General features: G+C 41.0%; 2 protein-coding genes across 3 annotated transcripts in view; one reads left to right on the top strand and one right to left on the bottom strand.

Moving 5' to 3' along the window:
- Positions 1 to 1,194: 1,194 nt before the first annotated feature.
- On the bottom strand, positions 1,195 to 3,162 carry PIGM (phosphatidylinositol glycan anchor biosynthesis class M). The gene has a single exon (XM_051615782.1). It carries the CDS (start codon positions 3,055 to 3,057, stop codon positions 1,792 to 1,794), a length of 1,266 nt encoding a protein of 421 aa, XP_051471742.1. The 5' UTR covers positions 3,058 to 3,162; the 3' UTR covers positions 1,195 to 1,791.
- A 355-nt stretch (positions 3,163 to 3,517) lies between these two features.
- RGS7 (regulator of G protein signaling 7) overlaps positions 3,518 to 18,651 on the top strand; it is a 264,913-nt gene continuing 249,779 nt past the window's right edge. For both annotated transcript variants that reach the window (XM_051615774.1, XM_051615776.1), the window contains exon 1: positions 3,518 to 3,849. The gene's annotated coding sequence lies outside the window, so the exon portion shown is untranslated. The remainder of the gene's footprint in view (positions 3,850 to 18,651) is intronic.

Consider the following 18,651-nt stretch of genomic DNA (forward strand, 5'->3'; position numbering starts at 1 on the left):
CCACTGGTGCTCAGGTACTTCCTCTTTTTTCATGCAACTACCTCAGTGGGGCCAAGAAGTAAAGGGAAACATTCACAGAACAAAGGGCTGTAATCCAGCCCCATGAGGTAGAACTACCACCAGAAAAGAAATCCCTGTATGTAAGGAAGCAAGGGAGCCACTGCAGCACTGGGGTAGAGGGCTGCCTTGGGAGACCACAGGATTCAGAGGGGCAGCACAGCAAGCATGAACCTGGGAGGCAAACCTGCTTGGCCACATCTGACCAACCCTGGGAATCCCACCAAACTGTGGAATTTATTGTGCCATGAAGCTCTGCTCCATGTCACACACTAAGGGTTTCACCTTCCTGTAGTTAGGTAGGTTGTAACTAAATGCTGAAGCAAATATCAAAATTCTTAAATTTGGCATATGCCTACTCAAACACAAGATTTTATTAACAAATGTATCGCTGGTTTCCAACCCTTTTCAAGGGCTGTGTACACCAGACCTCTCGTGGGGTGTTCTCGAGGAGGGTATTGACTCCAAAATGGCTCTATCTACCACCTGCCTCTCAATTCCACATCTTCTCATGTCTCATCTGGGAATAAATGCATCCTTTTGACAGGCTGTAGAGCTTATTTTAACTTTCCTTTTCTTCTGGCAACTGCTCCACTTCCTCAACTCCTTTCACTTCCTTTTTCATTTAATAGCAGAACTACTGAGAAACTACATTTCCAATTTCTTTTTGGTATAAACTCTAGTGCTTTTGGGACACAGGTGCCATTCTAGCTGTACTCTGACTCAGTAGCATTTGCTACTGTTAAAAAGTCCCCAATAATTACCAATTAACTGAAGTTTAAAGCAGTGGTCTTTTTTAGATCATGGCAGAAAGGAACATTTTTTGCTTTGTAGGTCTCTGTGATCCAAGACAGGAATTTGGAAAAATCTTCTTCCATGGCAGAAAGGAATTTATTTATCTATTTCCAAGAGAAATAAATCTGTGCAAAAATTCAAAAAGCACTGAAAAGGCAAAAATAAGTATCTCAGCCAAGTGGGCAAATCTGAATTCTAAAATAAATAAAAAGGTTCTAGGAGTTAATGACTTGCATGAAATAACCACTTTTTTCCTTCTTGATGGAAGACAAGGTACAGCCCACAAACACTGTGTAGCTACAATGTTACTGTGAAAAGAAAAAATAAATCCCAGAGTACATCTTAAATGATTGCCTTACATTTATTCATTAGCTTAACCTTTGCAGAGCACCCCACCCACTTACTGGAGTGTACAAGACTGCCAAACTCCAGCATTCCTTTATACTTTTCCTGTATTTTTCTAGGCAGAGACCGCAGTCATCAACAAGTCAGGGACAAAGTAAAGGAACAATGAGAAAAGGGTGTCAGGAAGTAAGACTGGGGTTGCTCCACACCAGGGCACAAGTGGGAGCTGAGGGTGACCCTGTCACAGGCCAGACCCTCACTGATGAGGGTGTGGTCACACCCTGTCAGGAGTCGGAAGGCAGAGCTGAGTCCTGGTCCACCAGAGCCCTAAACGTGACAAGGGTACTGGTCCGAGATCCTTTCAGGGAGTTCCATCAGAAGACAAGGCTCTCAACAGTTTCAAGGTTCACATAAGTGACTGGCACTGTCAGAACCTGCAGACACTGCTCAGGGGATGACTGAGGCTGCTCAGGGTAATTAAGGCCCATCAGTGACCTCACAGCCCTGACAAACGACCATTCACATACATCAGACTGGTGGTATAAAAAGCCTTGCTAAATACAGTAATTCTGCTTCTGGATTTTGGCCCATTTCTTACTGTTGCTTCAGTGTTTTTCCAACTTGTGCTTCTTTTTGATAATGTGAAATAATCTGAACAATTATGAGGCTATTAATACACAGAAAAAGCAAACCTGCCAACCATATAAGTACAAAAGTGTTGTATCCTTTGAACTCCAGGAAGTAGGCAGGGGCGAGCCACAGGCCTTGTCCAACAAACCACAAGAAGAGAAGCAGGACACCACGACGCCAGGACATCTTAATACTCGGCATTATCAGGGGCAAAAGGCAGAGATACCAGACAAAGTACTGGGATGTGCATACTTTGTTAAAACTCACAAAAATAGCAGTGTGTAGGAAACAACTGAAGGCAAGGTCTCTGTAAAACGCTATAGACACAACCAGCAGCAAAAGCAGCTGGGGCAGGAAAGCTGCGAGCCCAAGGGCAAAACTCCATTTGCTCTCTGCAGTTAAGTACAACATGTAGAAATAGGGGGAGAAGTTATGACGGATATCTCTCCTGGTCAGGTGGTAGAGGTAGGCATGCTCCAAAAACTCCCAGCCATAGAGGTGATAAAATGCAACGGTCAGAGCAGTCAGGACAGATCCAGCAACTGCTCCAAAAAGCAGCACATCACGGTTCAGCATCTTTACGAAAAGCTGCCAGAGGTACCCTACAAACGTGAACTCTGCTTTTTTGCCATGCCCCCTACCCAGTGCCCCTTCCCCACCACTCCGTCTGCTCGGCAGGTGCAGAGCTATGGGCAGTGCGTAGGTCAGCGGGTATATTTTCATGTGCACGGCCAGCCCGTAGCAGGCTGCGGCCTTCCCCACGCTGCCCGCCTCCACGAAGTACAGGGTGGCGAGCACGAGCAGCGCGACCAGGGCCTCGGCGTTGCCCCGGCTGGAGACGGCCATGGGCAGCGGGTTGAGGAGCCAGGCGGCGGCGCAGCACCCGCAGGCCTGGCCAGCGGCGGCCCCTCGAAGCCGCAGCGCTCGGTAGGCGACGACACCGGTCGCCAGGTCCCCCGCCACGAAGAGCAGCTTTCCGAAAACCTCGGCCAGGTAGACGTTGGGCGTCAGGAGCCAAGCCAGGAGCGGCGTGTAGCGGTAGGTGGCCCGCCGGTAGGGCGACCGCCCCTCGGTCACCAGCCGCGCCGCGTCGGTGAAGACCCGGTAGTCGACATCGGTGTAGCGCACCCGCATGGCCGCGTCCTGCTGCAGGCCGTACAGCGCCAGGCCCAGCCTCGCCAGCAGCGCCGCGCCCAGCACCGCGCCCAGCCCCGGCCGCCCCCCCGCCATCCCGCACCGCTCTCCAGCGGCACCGGGAGAGGCGCGGGCCGCGGCGGGTCGCGCCGGGCGGCCCAGCTCGGCCGCGGCTTCCGCCTGCGCGGGGCCGGGGGGAGGCGGGAGGGGGGAACGACGCACACGGGCGGCGCTGCGCACGCGCGCGCGCGGCCGTCGCGGCGGGCCGTTGGGCGGCGGCGCGTGCGTGTTGTGGCGGTTGAAGCCCTTGCCCGGGGTGGGGCGGGTTGAGCGGCCCGGGGGCGCCCCCGGCTCCTGAGGGCGTGCGGCGGGGCGGGGCGGGCGGCGGCAGGGGCTGCGCCGTGCCGGTGCCGGCGGGGGGGCGGTGGCGGCAGGGGCTGCGCCGTGCCGTGCCGGTGCCGTGCCGGTGCCGTGCCGGTGCCGGCGGGGTGGGCGGGGCAGCGCCCCTGCGGGACTTGGCGGGGGGGGGGGTGGTGCGGGGCGCGTGCGTCGGGGTGTTGCTGCCGTGTCCGTTGCTGCCGAGAGCGCGCGGTGCCCTGCTGCGGTGAGCGCGGCCCCGCGGCGCTGGCCGGGAGGTTGGCCAGAGGATGGGCAGCTGCGTCGGGGCGCGTAGGAAGCGCGGCGGGGCCTCGCCGCCCGCGCTGCTGCTGCTGCAGCCTCTCTTGGGTAGGGAGCAGCGCGAGTTCTGTACGGCTTGAGGGGCAGAGAGGCTATGCAGGCAGTAGCAGCTCAGTCAGCAGCAGAAGAAGGAAAAATAACATCTGTTATTTACCTTCTGCAAATGGCTGTGTTTTGCCCAGACGTGTGAGCTCTCTCTAAAGCACTTGGGTAAGCTTCCTTCCACGGTAAATTTCTCATTCACTTGCAGCGGAAACTGCCATGAAAATCGGTGCTTGGAAAGAGTGGTTTACAATAAATAAATCTATTCACTGTATGTTGAGGTTTTTTGAGTGTTTTTCAAATAGTTTCCCTGTCTAGGTATTGGCTATAGATTGTATCTCACTTTTGAATTGTGGGTGACTGAAAAAACAGGTGTTTATTACTTACCAGTATGACGGGGTTTGTATTAGAACTGAGTAGGGTTTTTTAGAGACACTTAATTCATTAAAAATTGTGCATTTGCTTGTTCAGTAGTTAATTGCAACTGCATTCTTTTTGCTGAATGGTTTAATTTGGGAACATTTGGGGAGCTACAGCACTGCTGGCTCACATTACTTACAGAAAAGAAGCTGGGTTTTTTTTGTCGGTTCAGGGGATACTCATCAGAGAACTGGGAGCAAATTTTTTTGGATTGGGTACAGAAGTCTTGGAGTTATCTTAACTGGTAGGCTATTCATGGGACAAAAGGTACTTCTGGATGTGTGCACACAGCTGTTAGACTTTTCTACTTTGCATAATGATACAATAGCATGTAGTCTGAAGTGTCCAATAAGAGAAAGAAGCATAGTTATTAATCTGGAGAATCAATTTTTCCTTTGTGTAGGTCACCAGATGTTTACATATTATATACTTAACTGGACATCTTCAGTAGGAAAGCTCGTGAGACTTCTCCATAAACTCACCATATGACATCATTAGGTCCTAAAACTGATGGTTAGGGTATTTCTGGGATAGGGTATGAGGAGGATTTTTATTCCTTTGCAAATAACTGCTGGCTCTCTACTGCTGTTCTACTTTTACTTTACAACCAGGAAAGATTGGTAACTTCATTTTATCTTCTTCCTTATTTTATGTATCTTGCACTGTAATGGTTGGGATACTTTTACAAAAGCTTACATCGCCTTACCCGTTGTGCTCAAGATATCCTCTGGAAATGCTAGGAGATAGAAAATAAAATCACTGAGGCTGAAAAGCTTGATACTCCATGGAATAAAATGTCTAAGCAAAAGTATTTATGTAGGTACTCCTGATTTTTTGTTTCTGGAAGTTATTGTTCACAAAGAACTTTTCTTGCCATCTGCCTGTTTCTCCCAGGATTGTTTGTGGTTCTTCTGTTGCTTCTTTGGGTGGGAGATACTGTATTATTTCACATCCTTTGAGAAAACTGTCATCAGAACAGAATGCTTTGCAGTTTATTTGCTCAAGTGTCTACATTTAATTATAGTGGTTAAATAATACTCGTTTAATAAATAAATCTAGGAGTTTGCAGGTCCCTCACATGTTTTTTGTCTGTTTCTGACAGTCTGTGTTCAGACAAATCTTTTATTCTCATCTGAAGTTAATAGAAGTTGTGAAGCTGTCCATAGTGACTGTTTGTCTGGATTCTAAAGCAGAAAAGATAGGTAATTTAATTTGAAAGGATTGTGAAGGTATTAAAATGGAAAAGCTACCTTAGCTATCATTGTGTATACTGTGACTGTATGACATTGCCTGAGCCAAAAGAAGAATTGATTTTCCTTATCAATAATTTAACAACTGGAAAATAAGCTTGAAGGTCTTCAGAGAATTAAGGTTTGGCTGAAAAACTTGTTTGGCTTCAGATTTGATACCAGCTTACTTAACCTGATTTGTCATATACTGTAGACTTTAATGCAGGAAGGAGGGCAGTCTTATTAAAGTTATAAGTCTGTTGTTCCTGTAAAATGCTGGGTTTATTTCTACAAGCCACCAGGAGCCACTTTTAGAAAATGTTAGGAAATAAGAACTAATAGAACTGCTGGGACTGAAGCTGATTAATTCCAATGCACATGAAGATCCAAACAGTATGAAGAAAAGTGTGGAGTCAGCCATAACAGTGCCTAAAATATTACCTGTGTAGGAATACATATATATACACAAACATGCATACAATCTGTTTTTTTTCCCATTGCCTACTATACATTTGGTTTACACACTCTCTGGAAGATGGTACCATCAGATATTTTGTAAACTGGGGTCATATCTTTATATGCTTCTGTTGCATACTCATGAAAAGGGATGATGAAGCTGTTCTCAAATGTTAACTTCTCCCATCTTCATCTTCTGTAATAGTCACTTCTTCAGTAGCACTGGGACATATATTCCAGAAACTACCTACATACCTTGTCCTTACTCAAGATTTACATAGCAATAGGAGCAGTGCAAGGACAATGTTATGCAAGGCCTTGTTATGCAAATGTTATACTAATGGAAGTTTTTACCGTCTGAAAACCGAGGTACTACTGGAGGGTGAGGGAAAGAGTGACAAGCTGGTTCCTGGTCAGTCAGGAGTGGTCATCGAAGTGGCCCTTGTACTTGTCTTTCACGGGTTTACTATCCTCACTGTGGTTAGTTTTGAGGAGGCATAAACCGAGACTATCATTGATGAACGAAGATGAACATATAATTAAAAGTTAGATCTGAGGGGTTTAGTATGGATTAATATTTGAGGAACTAATGGATTACATTTGAGAAGTTAAACGAGAGTAAAGAGGCTAGTGAAGGAGTTGACAATGAATTAGATGATGCTGGTTGCAGTGCTTCGAAGTATGTAAGGGAGAAATGCTGGTTGGCAGCAGGAAAGGGAAGAGAGAACAAGTGTTAGGTTGAAGCAGTTAGAGCCTTACTGAGATTCAGGTGGCCTAGAAGGCTAAACAAGCTTATATCTGAAAAAATATGGAAGAAAGCACTGTAAGAGGCTTCGTAGGAGGAAGGCAGTCAGAGGAACCTTTCTCATGCTGTTTTTTAGCTCATTCCACTGAGATCTTAGCATGAAGCACTTCTCATGCAAGTCTCTTCTGGAGTTGCCTAATTGTTAATGATTAGCTATACTTCGAGATTTTGTTGTTGATTTAGGAGTTAAAATTTTATCATGACTTTTTTTTTTAAAATAAATAATCTTATTGTGTGTGTGCTGTGACATAGGTCTGTATGTATAAAAGTGGAAGGAAAGCTGAGTAGTTGAGCTATGTAGGAAGGAAGATCTTGGACAATAGCTATTGTATGTGTGGTCTTCAGACTTCTGAAAGGGGAGGCTGATGTCCTGTAATTTGAGTTCCCTTTTAATTTTCTTGGGTTTTGAGCCCAGAATGTTTCTTTACATGAGAAGTACTCTTGCTTAATATATTTATAAACTGACAGTAAATTTTTATAAGGTGATAAGTACAATCTACTTCTTGTAGCACATGAAATTTGATAGAAGAGACTAACGCTTATGTTAGATATTATGGAGTTGATAAAATCAGTTGGCTTTTGCAAGTATGATTGATGACTTCCAAATATTTGTAGTGTGTTGAACTTTAGATATTATTGGCAAAAGGGTAGTATGGGTAAGGTTATGATTAAGTGTTCATTTCAGGTTTAATACTGGAATGAATATTTGCAAAAATCAGATTAAAAAACCCCAACATCAGAACTCTTAACAGAAAAAAAAATACTATTTTAAGGTCACCACTATTCCCTTAATGGTTTTCTGTTAATGTGTTTACTTAGCACTCCTTGATAAATCTATACCCTTATTCACACATGCTAAAAATGTGGCTATGCAAAGAATGTTATCTGACTTGTAAAGGAATTTTTTTCCACCTTGTTATAGTTTTGCACAATGCTTTAAATTTGCATGGTCCTGCTTGCAGTGGTTATGCTGATTTTATGTCAGTGGACTAGGTAAAATGCTAGGCCTTCAGGGAAAATAAATACTGGATAAAAATTAGTCTGTAGAAAATTAGTATTTCAGGAAAAAGACTGTGGCTGAGAAAACATTTGGCAGGTTAGTCAGTGAGAGTAAGTCCATTCAAGTATGATGCTGGTCTAGAGAGAGATTCCAAAAAATATGGCCTGTTTTGATTTAAAGCAGTAGTATATCTGAAGTGTGATTTGGTAAAAAGTTAGTTTCTTCTGAGCTGAACACTGAGGTAAGAGCAACTCTACTGAGAGCTGTAGTCTCAAACTAAGTCTCAGAGTTTGCTGAGATGAGCAGTAGGGACTATCTTTACCTCCTCTATTTCTTACGCTTTGGGGTATTAGATGCATTTCCAAGGATGTAGCGGTGCTTGTTTTCCAGTAGATACAAAGATGAGTTCAAAGGTTCTACCGCAGATAGAGGAGCTATGTTATTTTATGTAGCACTAAAAGGTTTCTAAAATTATTTAATGCAATAAATGATGCAGTTTCCTGCTTTTGTCTTCATGGTCAAAACTAGTCAATGGATCAGAGAAGTTAATATCTTAATTTATTTTATATTGTGTGACCAAAAAAGCCTTACAAAGAGCTGCAGTTCCTTCTCAGCAGGTCATGTTTCTTCTGACAATAATCCCGATGACATTGTTGCACTTGATTTCAATACCAGATACAAACATTGAAAACTAAAAAAAAAGTCTCTTAACCTTCTCCTTTCTTTTTGATGGCCCTTTGATCTGATCACCGTGAAACAAAGGGAAGATATGGCATATCTCAGAGTGGGTGTCGAAATCAGTTGGGGGCACCTTCTTCTCTTTGAATGATTTTAGCTTTCTTTGGGGAAATCTTACATGCCTGGCTGAGGGGTTCTTGTCCTACTGCCTACTTTTTTTTTGTGCTGATGTGAGGTCTTGGGGAGCTGTTTACAAAATAAAAGCCTGAAGCATTGTTTTGAGAAATTCAGGCCAGTAAGCACTGCATTGAACAGTAAGTATCAATAGAAAGTAGGTGGCTTTTGGATTATTATGGGGCTTCCCTTTCCCCCGTGGTAACATGGTGCAGCCTGACTATTTCCCAGCTGTGGCTGTGCAGCTGATTAGAAGCAGCTGCTAGAAAAGGCAGTGCCGAACTACTACAGCTAACTGTGCTGGATGGGCTCCAGAGCTGCTGTTTGTGAGGAGCTATGGCAAGTGTGTGTGTGGAGAACTCTAGGATTTCTCCTATGGGAGTGATGAAAGGGGAGAGGAAGTAGCTCTCTCTGGTTTCCTCTTCATGAATGGGGATGTCTTGAAGAAAGTGCAAGTGGGGTTTCATAGTTCCCCTTTCCTGGAAAGAAGGAACAGCTTGTAGGAGAGAAGCAGCCATTAGGGAGCTGTAGTCTGTAGAGACACGGGTAATCATCTGGTCTTCCCAAAGCTAGTTTGCATTTAGTACTTTGCTCCAAGTGTATTTAATAAAGGATTTCCCTGTCTTGTCTCAGGAATTATTTAAAACTGATCAAGTAACTGGTTAAATGTCTTTTGAAATTAAGTGGTGTATTACTGTTAAACTTTTCCCCTCCTCTATTTTCTAGGGATGACATGGTCTTCTAAATAGTTTTTGGGGAAGAATCCTCAATTAAAAAAAAAAAAAGATTCAAGTGCCTTTGTAGAAAAATGAACATCTATCTTTTTAATGCTGTTCTCTTCCCCTTTTTATTTTTAAAAGTCTCTCTGGGACATCTCCTTGAAAAGTGTTCCCAGGTAATAATTCTACCTTATTATTTCTTTTGCAATATCATATTCTATTGTGCATAGTGGTTATTGTACTTGGCACTACAGAACTGTAAGCTAAACAGAGACTGTCCTGTCCTTCACTTGCAGTCTGTAGAAATCCACTATTTTTCCATGACTAGTTTTTTCTATCTTCTAAATATTTATTTAGCTGCTCTTCATTCAAACTCTGACAGTTACTTGGGCGTATTATTAGCCACATATTCTGCTTGAGCTCTGCATGTTTCTGTGTTATCAATCTCAGGTGGTGGTGCTTCTGCAGAGTATAATTGCCTGGTAGCAAAGTTCATACTGCCTTTAGCAGTTAGTGTCCGTACTTCTGTTGCCTCCTTGTTGTATAGGACGATACTTTCCCCCAGCCTTATGTACATGTGTCTCTGAACTCAGTCTTCAGAGCTTATTCATTCAGTGTTGCTTCGAAGTGACAGCTGTGCCATCAATCTGTTTGTCAGTTTTCCCCCATTTGGTGTGCTGGAGTATGCTCTCCTTCCCACATATACTCAAGGATGCTGTCTGGCCCCTTGGGCTCTGCAGGTCTGCTGCACCTGGCTCAAAAATTGAAGGCAGAGCATTTGGTATTTCAATGGTAAAACTCCTGTCATAGGAAAGTCAACTCATGGTGGAGAATTCAGGCAAGCCGTGTTTATAGACTTGGGACAATTATTTGTACTGTTCTATATCTGCAATGTAACTGGCAGCAGATGTGTCACTCATTTCAGTATTTGGGTTTCTTCATTCTGGTTACTGTTGAATTTCAATATTTGTCCTTGCTGACTGCCACATTGCTGAGTTTGACAGGTTGTTGCCACAATTTGAATCTGCTGTCATAAATTTTGCATATGTGTAAGCAGAGATTCAACCAGTCCTGTGGTAGAAATTAAATCCATTCTGTCAGAGTAGATCCAGCTTTGTTTTTGTGTAGTAGAAGATGAGACAAAGAAGACAGCTATGTCTGACATTTATTTGGTGGATCTTTCAAAGAGCTGATTGTGCCAAAAAAATACAGCACAAAAAAATTATCCCCTGGGTAAGGTGTATGTTATGTTGAAATACTGGTGCAGTGAAAAGTAACAGTAGTTTTCCATATTTAGACTGTTTTGTATTGGTACAAATTGTAAGGTCATTTTTTCAGTAGAAATAACAAGTTAGTCAGCACTTGATGCTTACCAAGGAGCCATGCTGTTTAAGGATGATAGAAATCTTCAGAGTTCCCTCAACAACCCAGACTGGAATTGTGCAAAATTAGCATTGTGTTGAACTATGTGTCATGCTTCTGCAAAATGCATAAATTACTCACAATGAATCTTACTATTTAAGTGCTTTCTGGGGTAACTGTATTTCCTGGGAATTAGAAGAAAATAATTTTTTTTTTTACTTCCAGAATAAATTAAGTTTTTAGCTAGCATAAAACAGAGGCAATATGAAACTTCTTCATCAGTAAAACTGTGAACTTCTTCAAGAGGACTGCTCTGTCAGGTTTTAATTCCTGTTAAAAGTCATTAGTATCTTTAAAAGATGGAACAGTTCTGTATATGAAATGGCTAGAAAAATCAAGAATATTTTTCTGGTTTTGTGTTGCATTTGTTGGGTTGTTGGCCAGGCTATCCATAGAATTGAGTAGAAAAAAAACTGAGCAGAACTTCTTCCCAGGGGATATTGCTATGCTCCTCCTTCAGCATCATCAATGCCAGAAAGATTTGTTTGGTGTCCCTTTTGATGTTCCTCTGAATTTGAAAGTTCAGTCTTCAGTGAAATAAGATTATCTCAAGTGGAAAGAGATACCATGTTGAGATTTGAATTCCACATATCGTTTGATGTCCTATAAAGGCAAAACTTTGTGTGTTTTTTGTTTGAAATAAATCAGCCTATCTACCTGACCCCTTGAAGGATTCTTAAAAAAGGCATGATAGGAAGTGATCTTAAAGGATAAAATATTTCATCTGTTTCTCTTTTCACCTCATAGACTTTCTGCTTGCTTTGACATAACAATCACAGCATCACACATTTCTGTGCCAGTGGTTTTAAAAAAGAAAACTAATGGAAGTTCTAATAGATAATTCTAATCTAGGTTGTTTTAATTTATAGGCAAATATTAACATATTGTATGTGCTGTTTCTCCAACACTAGCAACTTACAAAAGAACACTGGTGAAACAAATGCTATAAACAATTTTTATTACTAGAGTAATCAAAATTGGCAGGTTTTTTTTGACCTTTGGAATCTCTGGCCACAACTCTTCAATTTTGGAGATCCATTTAAAAATAATGTTTATCTTACTGTCTTTGGAGGGTAGAGAAAGCAAAGCAAGTTTAGTGGGATGTTATTGAAAAACAGAAACCGTCTATTAGTATTGTTATCCTGGCAGTGTTCTCTCTGGGTTTAACAATATCACCATGGTTTTGAATTCTGTGGATATACATGAAAAATAACAGGTATTGCCATCATTCTCCTGGGGTGCATTAGAAAGGGTGTGGTTAGTAGATCAAGAGAGGTTCTCCTCCCCCTCTATTCTGCATTGGTGAGGCCGCATCTGAAGTATTGTGTCCAGTTCTGGGCCCCTCAGTTCAGGAAGGACAGGGAACTGCTGGAAAAAGTCCAACGCAGAGCCACAAAGATGATTAAGGGAGTGGAACATCTCCCTTATGAGGAAAGGCTGAGAGAGCTGGGTCTCTTTAGTTTGGAGAAAAGGAGACTGAGGGGTGACCTCATCAATGTTTACAAATACGTAAAGGGTGAGTGTCAAGAAGATGGAGCTAAGCTTTTTTCAGTGATGACCAGTGATAGGACAAGGAGTAATGGATACAAATTGGAGCATAGGAGGTTTAAGGTGAATATCAGAAAAAATTTTTTTACTGTGAGAGTGACAGAGCATTGGAACAGGCTGCCCAGGGAGGTTGTGGAGTCTCCTTCACTGGAGACATTCAAAACCCACCTGGATGCGTTCCTATGTGATGTACTCTAGGTGCCCCTGCTCTGGCAGGGGGGGTTGGACTAGATGCTCTTTCGAGGTCCCTTCCAACCCCTACAATTCTATGATTCTATGATCAGACTGGAATGTAGATGGGTAAGCAGGAACCTTGATTGTTTTGAGCACTGTTCTCCTACCTTGCTCAGAACATTAATAATCAATATTGTAGTGATGAAGTAGAGGAATGATTCAGGTTCATTCCTTTCCTGCCTTTTTGTAGGCCTGGGATGTCTGTCCTTACTGTAGATACCGTTATTCTGATGAGAGAGGTGAGTAGGAAAGAGCTGCTTAAAAGAGCTACTTGCAGGTGGTAGTAGTGAAGTAGTCAAGTATTTTGCAGGTATATATCTCATGCTAGTGACAGTGGTACCAAGAGTATCAGACACCAAATAGATTGGTCAGATTATTTAAGAAAAACTATCACACTATATACAGAATTGGGACCATGTTTGCAATAGCATTTATAATAAGATCAATAGAAGATTACTTTGTGTGTTCTCACTTGGTCTTCAGGATGCTGCTTTGGGGGGTTACCAAAAAGCACCAGAGAAGGTGTCAGAATGGAAGGTCAAGTTCAGAATGGAAACATTTTCTCAAAATACTATTTTTTTAGTATAATTTAAGACATATATGCTGATGTAGAGTTGGTCATGATATATTTGCTAACTGTAGCATTCTTGTCCACTTTTGATTTTTTGAATTTGAGAAGTAAGGATGGCTAGTGGCAGGTTGGGTGTGGTGAATGCTAAGTCTGGCCTTGATTGTGGGGTAATCCATGTAGAGGAGGCAGCAAATGGGCCTCCACATTCGTAATAAATCATAAAGCAGAAGTGAGATACAGTCAGTAGCTTTGTATGTGGTGTTTACTTTGAGATAATATTTACTTACACAGCACACTCTTCTGTTGTGTGACAAAAGCACACCCAATGAGCTGTCTCTGAGGGTTCTTTATTTTTAAAGGTAAATATTTTGTTCTATGTGGAGGAGGGGGAAAATTTATTAATATCTCAGAGACAAATGTGAGCAACAATGTGAGGCAAAAACTTGATTATCAGTCTTCCAAATGATTTCTCATTGCATTCTTGTTGTATTATTTATAAACTACTCCATGGTACGTCATAATATATCTTTGATTACATATCAGCATATGTGTTGATGTTGCTGCTGTAATTCTCAAAGTCCAAAGAGCAATTATTACACAAATTAATCAGTTTTTCTATAGTGCTTCTTGCTTAAATGCAGAGGCATATAAAATTGAAGGAAATTCAATTTAACTCGTCAGGCAGTTGCTAGTTTAAATTGGTTCAAAGAAAACAATTGGAGAGAAGATTAAAAAAACAGTAATCAGTAATGTTGAAAGTCTTACCTTTTTTGTTTATAGTTAGCATAAGAAGACTTTGTATAAATAATTCCATGTGAAAGTCAGTTTGATTTCAATTGAAGATAGTCTCCAGACTCTGTTCCCAAAAGGCCTAGGTGAATCGTTTTGAAGGTGATGCTAAGTACTCTTTTCACAGCAATAGAAAGGAAAATAAGGTAAGGGGGCGGGATACAAGAGGGATTAACTCGCATGTCTTACGGGCTTGATTTCCTAGGTTTTAGAGGTTAATTTGTAACAATTTTATGAAGTATTGAATTTCATTAACTACTTAGCTCTGTTCCATGTAAATGTAAACCTTCGTTCTTTCAACCTTTGCGGGATACCTTAAAATTTTGAATATTTATAGGTAAAGAAATGCTGAAACCAGTCTTTGGTTCATCAGCACAAGGTATGATTCACCACGATAAAGTTTCCATTTTCTTCTTAGAACAAGATAATGCAGGATATCAAGCAATGCTGTTGCTTTAGGAAGGGCTTAGAAATACTTAGGCAGAATAGAACTGGATGAAAGTGGCTTCAGTTTACCTTACGGGATGTTTGCTGTCTAAAAGTTAGATGTCTAGCTTAAGCAAGCTCTCTGGCTTCCCTCTCTAATTAATAGAGAGAAGTATGTACCTCCAGAGTAGGTGAAGCAGGTGAGTCCACCAAAATGTGACTGTGAGAAAAAGATAGAAAAAATACTTTGTTTATTTCATATATTCTTACAGCGAATCATTAGGTATGAAATTTTTTTACTTAGGACTTGCAGGGAATGACACTGATAATTGTGTCCCACAAACTTTATGATGGCAGTGCCTATTACCTATCTTTCTTACTTAATTGAAACAATTTTTATAGATACTGCTGTATTAGAACTGGGTAGAAATACCTGCAATCTAATAACCTGCTGAAAGAAAGGATTTCCTATGAGGATCTTCCATGTTAATGTGGTTCTTCTGTTCTTAGTCAGCTGTCAGACTTTATTCAAATTACACTTATTAAACTGCCATTCTTATAAATAACCTATTATGGGCATTTTTAGTAACATCTCACTGAGCTCAAGAGTGCTAATTTGTGAATTAGATCCTAGCTGCGACCTGTGATCTTAACTGAAAGTAATTAATTAAAAAAAAGAAAAAAAGAAAAAAAGGGAAAAAGAACCTCCTAATTTCTGTAGAAGATCCCAGGTAGAATGAGGTGCATGCAAAGACGTTTGTTTAGGAGCAGTAGGATGAAGGGTGTAGCAGTTGTGTGTTGGCTTGACCACAGAACCATTACCAGCAGACAGCATTCAGCAGTTCAGCCTATGAGCTAATGATCTAAACAAAATTTACTCCCTTACAATAAGTAAAACCTAAGGGTCCCAAGGGAGGAAAAAAGATCTTGATACAAGGTTAGTGTACTATTAGGTTCTGTTACAAATTTTTACTGACTGAAAGTCCTGCATTTAGGGATGGTATTTAAGAGGAGGAAAATGTTGTGCATAGTAATAAAGTTTGTGCCATTTTAGTTCAGAGTGCCAGTCCATACTGAAAATCTTATACCTTCTTTCCCATACTCCTAACACACCTTTTTTTTTTTTTAAGAAAAAAATGTTGCCAGTTTTGAATATTTGTAAAAGAGATACAAAGATTCCCTAACCAGTAAATCATTTGATATTAGATCCCAGCCAAGACTTTTGAATAATGAAGTTTATCTGATATATTTTTCTTGTTCATGTTATTTGAGTCTTGAATTTTTACTCCAGTGACATGGTATATACTAAAGCAGTTTTTCAGAGAGGGAAGACAATCTTTAGACAAAACACTTTGCCTTTTGTTTCCAGGAATAAACTATATCTTCTTCAGATAAGTAGTTCGGTTTATTTTCTTAAATTATGTTTGGTTGTTTTTTTTCTTGCTTATCCTCTTCATCTTGTGACCTGAGAGCTTGCTTAGGAAATATGAGGTAACTGTGCTCCACCAAAGTACACTAGAAGAGCTTGTAGGAGTTGCAACAAGTTGAAGACTTTGCTTCTTTAACCCAGACAGTCCAAGCATGTAGAATGTTTCCTTTCTGTCGACCTTGTTCTTAGACTTGTCATAATTTATCCATATGCCTAAATTGATTGTACAGCTGAGAAAGGTGCCTCTGTGGACAAGTGACTCTAGGATTACTCAGCAATGTAAAACAGTGTCTTTCCTCCTTTGATCTCTGTACAATCTGTGTTTCTGCCTACACACCAGCTCTCACTTTCTTTCTAGCTTCTTTCTCTGTTTAGTGTCTACTGCTTTGGATTCTCAGTTCATGTCCTTTTTTTAGGTCCTAAGAGTTTTAATAGCACTTACATTTTTGAGTTGGCCTTTCTAGGAGGAAAGTCTTTGCTCTTCATCCAAATCTGTTCCTGTTCATCTCTGTGGCACCTTCAAATGAAATGCACAGTTTTCTTCTCCCAAGATGACAGTGGTTCCAATATAGGATCTCTGGCCACCAGCTTGGCTTGTAACCGTCGAAAACAGCAAATGTGGGGAAAAGCCTTATCACAGCAACCTTCACCATCTTGGTGAAGACTGTAGAAAAATTCAGCCTAGGACCAACACCTTTTGTGGGAATAAATTTAGCCCAGCAGTTTTTGGTAGAGTTCTGAACAACTTCAACCCTTTTAATGGAAGTATTAGACAGCTTTAGTAGATATTATTACCAGCCTCTTGAATGCTTGTTTGTTCATTCTCTAAGCATTGCATGTTTTATCTTCACAAGTGAATCTTGTCAGTATATTTCCATCATGCTGTAGAAGTCAGAACCTTAGATAGCACATTAGAACCTAACCAAAACAAAACTAGGTCTGTGCTGATGGAAAGCATAAATTATAGTCTGAAACAATTCTTGCAGCAAGAGCAACCAAGAACTATTTTACAAGACATTGAGCATGTACACTTCTATAGAGCAAAGGACTTCTCAACATGACAGCACTTCCCATACAATTGGTAGGAGGGGTAATTGGCAGGAGGGATACCTGCTTAAATTTGGAAATGAGAAAGGGTGTCTGTATTAAACAAAATATTATTCTAAGTGTGTAGCTCTTGCCTTTGTGATTTTTTCAATACACTAGATGTGTGATTTTCACAAAGTGTTCTTATTTCTCCCCCTATCTTTTTTTCAAGGAGTGGGAAGGAGTCACACATCTTTAATGCATTTTTAATATGATAGTCTGAAAATAATTATAAGTAGAATATTCACAGTAACAGTAATGAATTAAGAAGCTGTTATCTTAAACCTTGTTACTTTTGCACTGCTACATCACAAGATATGGTATCATTCTTGGTGAGACCTCAGAAAAAGTTGAGAGCACAGTCTCTTAGAAACACCTTACTTACAGGATCACAAGGTAGTTGTTCAGACAACCCACGTGAAGTGATTGAATTTCTCCTTGTGCACTAACTAGATTAGGGGTGGGGGATGGAGCAATAACCAGTTTAGGCCTTAAGACTACTTTTGTGTTAGGAAACTTAATACGGCTAGGGGTTGCGTTTCAGCACTGTCAGATGATTTCACATTCTGGCAGTTTCCTAGTGTGATTTTGACCTGAGGCAGTAACTGCTCTTTCTGACAATGCCTTGAGATGGATAGCATGGGCTAGTGACCATTTCCAAATGATGTAGGCAACAAATGTGATGGAAGTTGGAGTTCTCCCAAAATAACAATGATCCTGAAACAGTTTCTCTTTTATTATTATAATTTTTTAAAAATTATTTTTTTAAAGCAAAATGGTTTGCAGATAGAAAATGGAGTGGTGTTTGTAACTTTTGAACTCATAAAGCTCAGGGAAGTCAGTGGAAATAGTGCCTGAAGTTGCTGAAAGAACTTGAAAAAAACGCAGCTCTGTGTATAAACACCTTCACCTAAGCACTGATTTTTAAGCGATCATTAGTGTTCAGAAGTACCAGAAAATAACTTGTTCCTTAGGTTCCTGGTTTTCCCCACAAAGTATACTAATTATTTGCACTTGAATTTAGCTAGAGCATCAGGATCTACTTTTTAATCTTACTAAAAGTCCAAAATTGAATGTTGAAGATAGATTAAAATATCATGCATCCTTTTCCTAAACACTCTTCTCTTACTGGAACTGTGCTTCCTAATCCTATGATAGAGTTTGTATTGAACACAAATTTTTCAAAAGTTAATACTGTTTTCCTGTAGATAGAGCATTTTCCTGGTAGCCTACAGAAAATCCAGGTCTGCATGGTTTATGGTATGTGTGAAAGCCCTCGCCTTACATGCTATATGTTTCAAAGCACAAAGCAAGTGCAATTTTTTTTTCTTCAGAACTAATACCTCTTGCTCATGTTTCCTTGTATTTGGCTCTTTTACAAGTCCTTCTTTCTAGTTTATTTCCCTCATGCAAAACATACTTCTGTGATCCTAGGAATGAATACCACACCTAGCTTTTTCTCCAGCGAGAAATGCCTTTCTGCACACTAAAGCTGTTTTCTCCTATTGTGTCCACACCTCCCTCTTTAGCAATAAAATCCTATTTTAGCTCCTTTTAGTGTGTTTTTGATCTAACTGTATGTGACTTAGTATGGGTCAGAAAAGTTTTTACTTCTGTCTCTCTCCTTTAAATCTGTGGTCCTAATTTTGTTTCTATTCCTTTGTCTACTTGCTGCATGTCTGCAAGTTTCTCTGTTTTATTTTGCTCCCTATACCAGAGTATCAGTCTTGATCATCAAAGAGCCCACCAAGTCTATCTTTGCTCCCATTTGTGACCCAGGGTAATTGCACTCTTCTCTCCCATTGTTATCTCCTATATTCATATTAAATGTCTGTATGTCAGAAATGAGCTCCCTGGGTTCTTCGGATGCTTCTGGGATAAGGTTTCACAGAAGCCTTGTCAAGTAGGATTCCTCAGGGTCAGGAGACCAAAGCCTCTTTTCCTTAGTGTACCCCTGGGGACCTGTGATTTCCAAGGTCTTTGC

The sequence above is a fragment of the Apus apus genome, chromosome 3 (genome assembly GCF_020740795.1).
Source record: "Apus apus isolate bApuApu2 chromosome 3, bApuApu2.pri.cur, whole genome shotgun sequence".
In the NCBI taxonomy this organism is placed as follows: domain Eukaryota; kingdom Metazoa; phylum Chordata; class Aves; order Apodiformes; family Apodidae; genus Apus; species Apus apus.

Coding starts and splice junctions, on each gene's coding strand:
- PIGM (XM_051615782.1), bottom strand. CDS start 3,057: ATGGCGGGGGGGCGGCCGGGGCTGGGCGCGGTGCTGGGCGCGGCGCTG.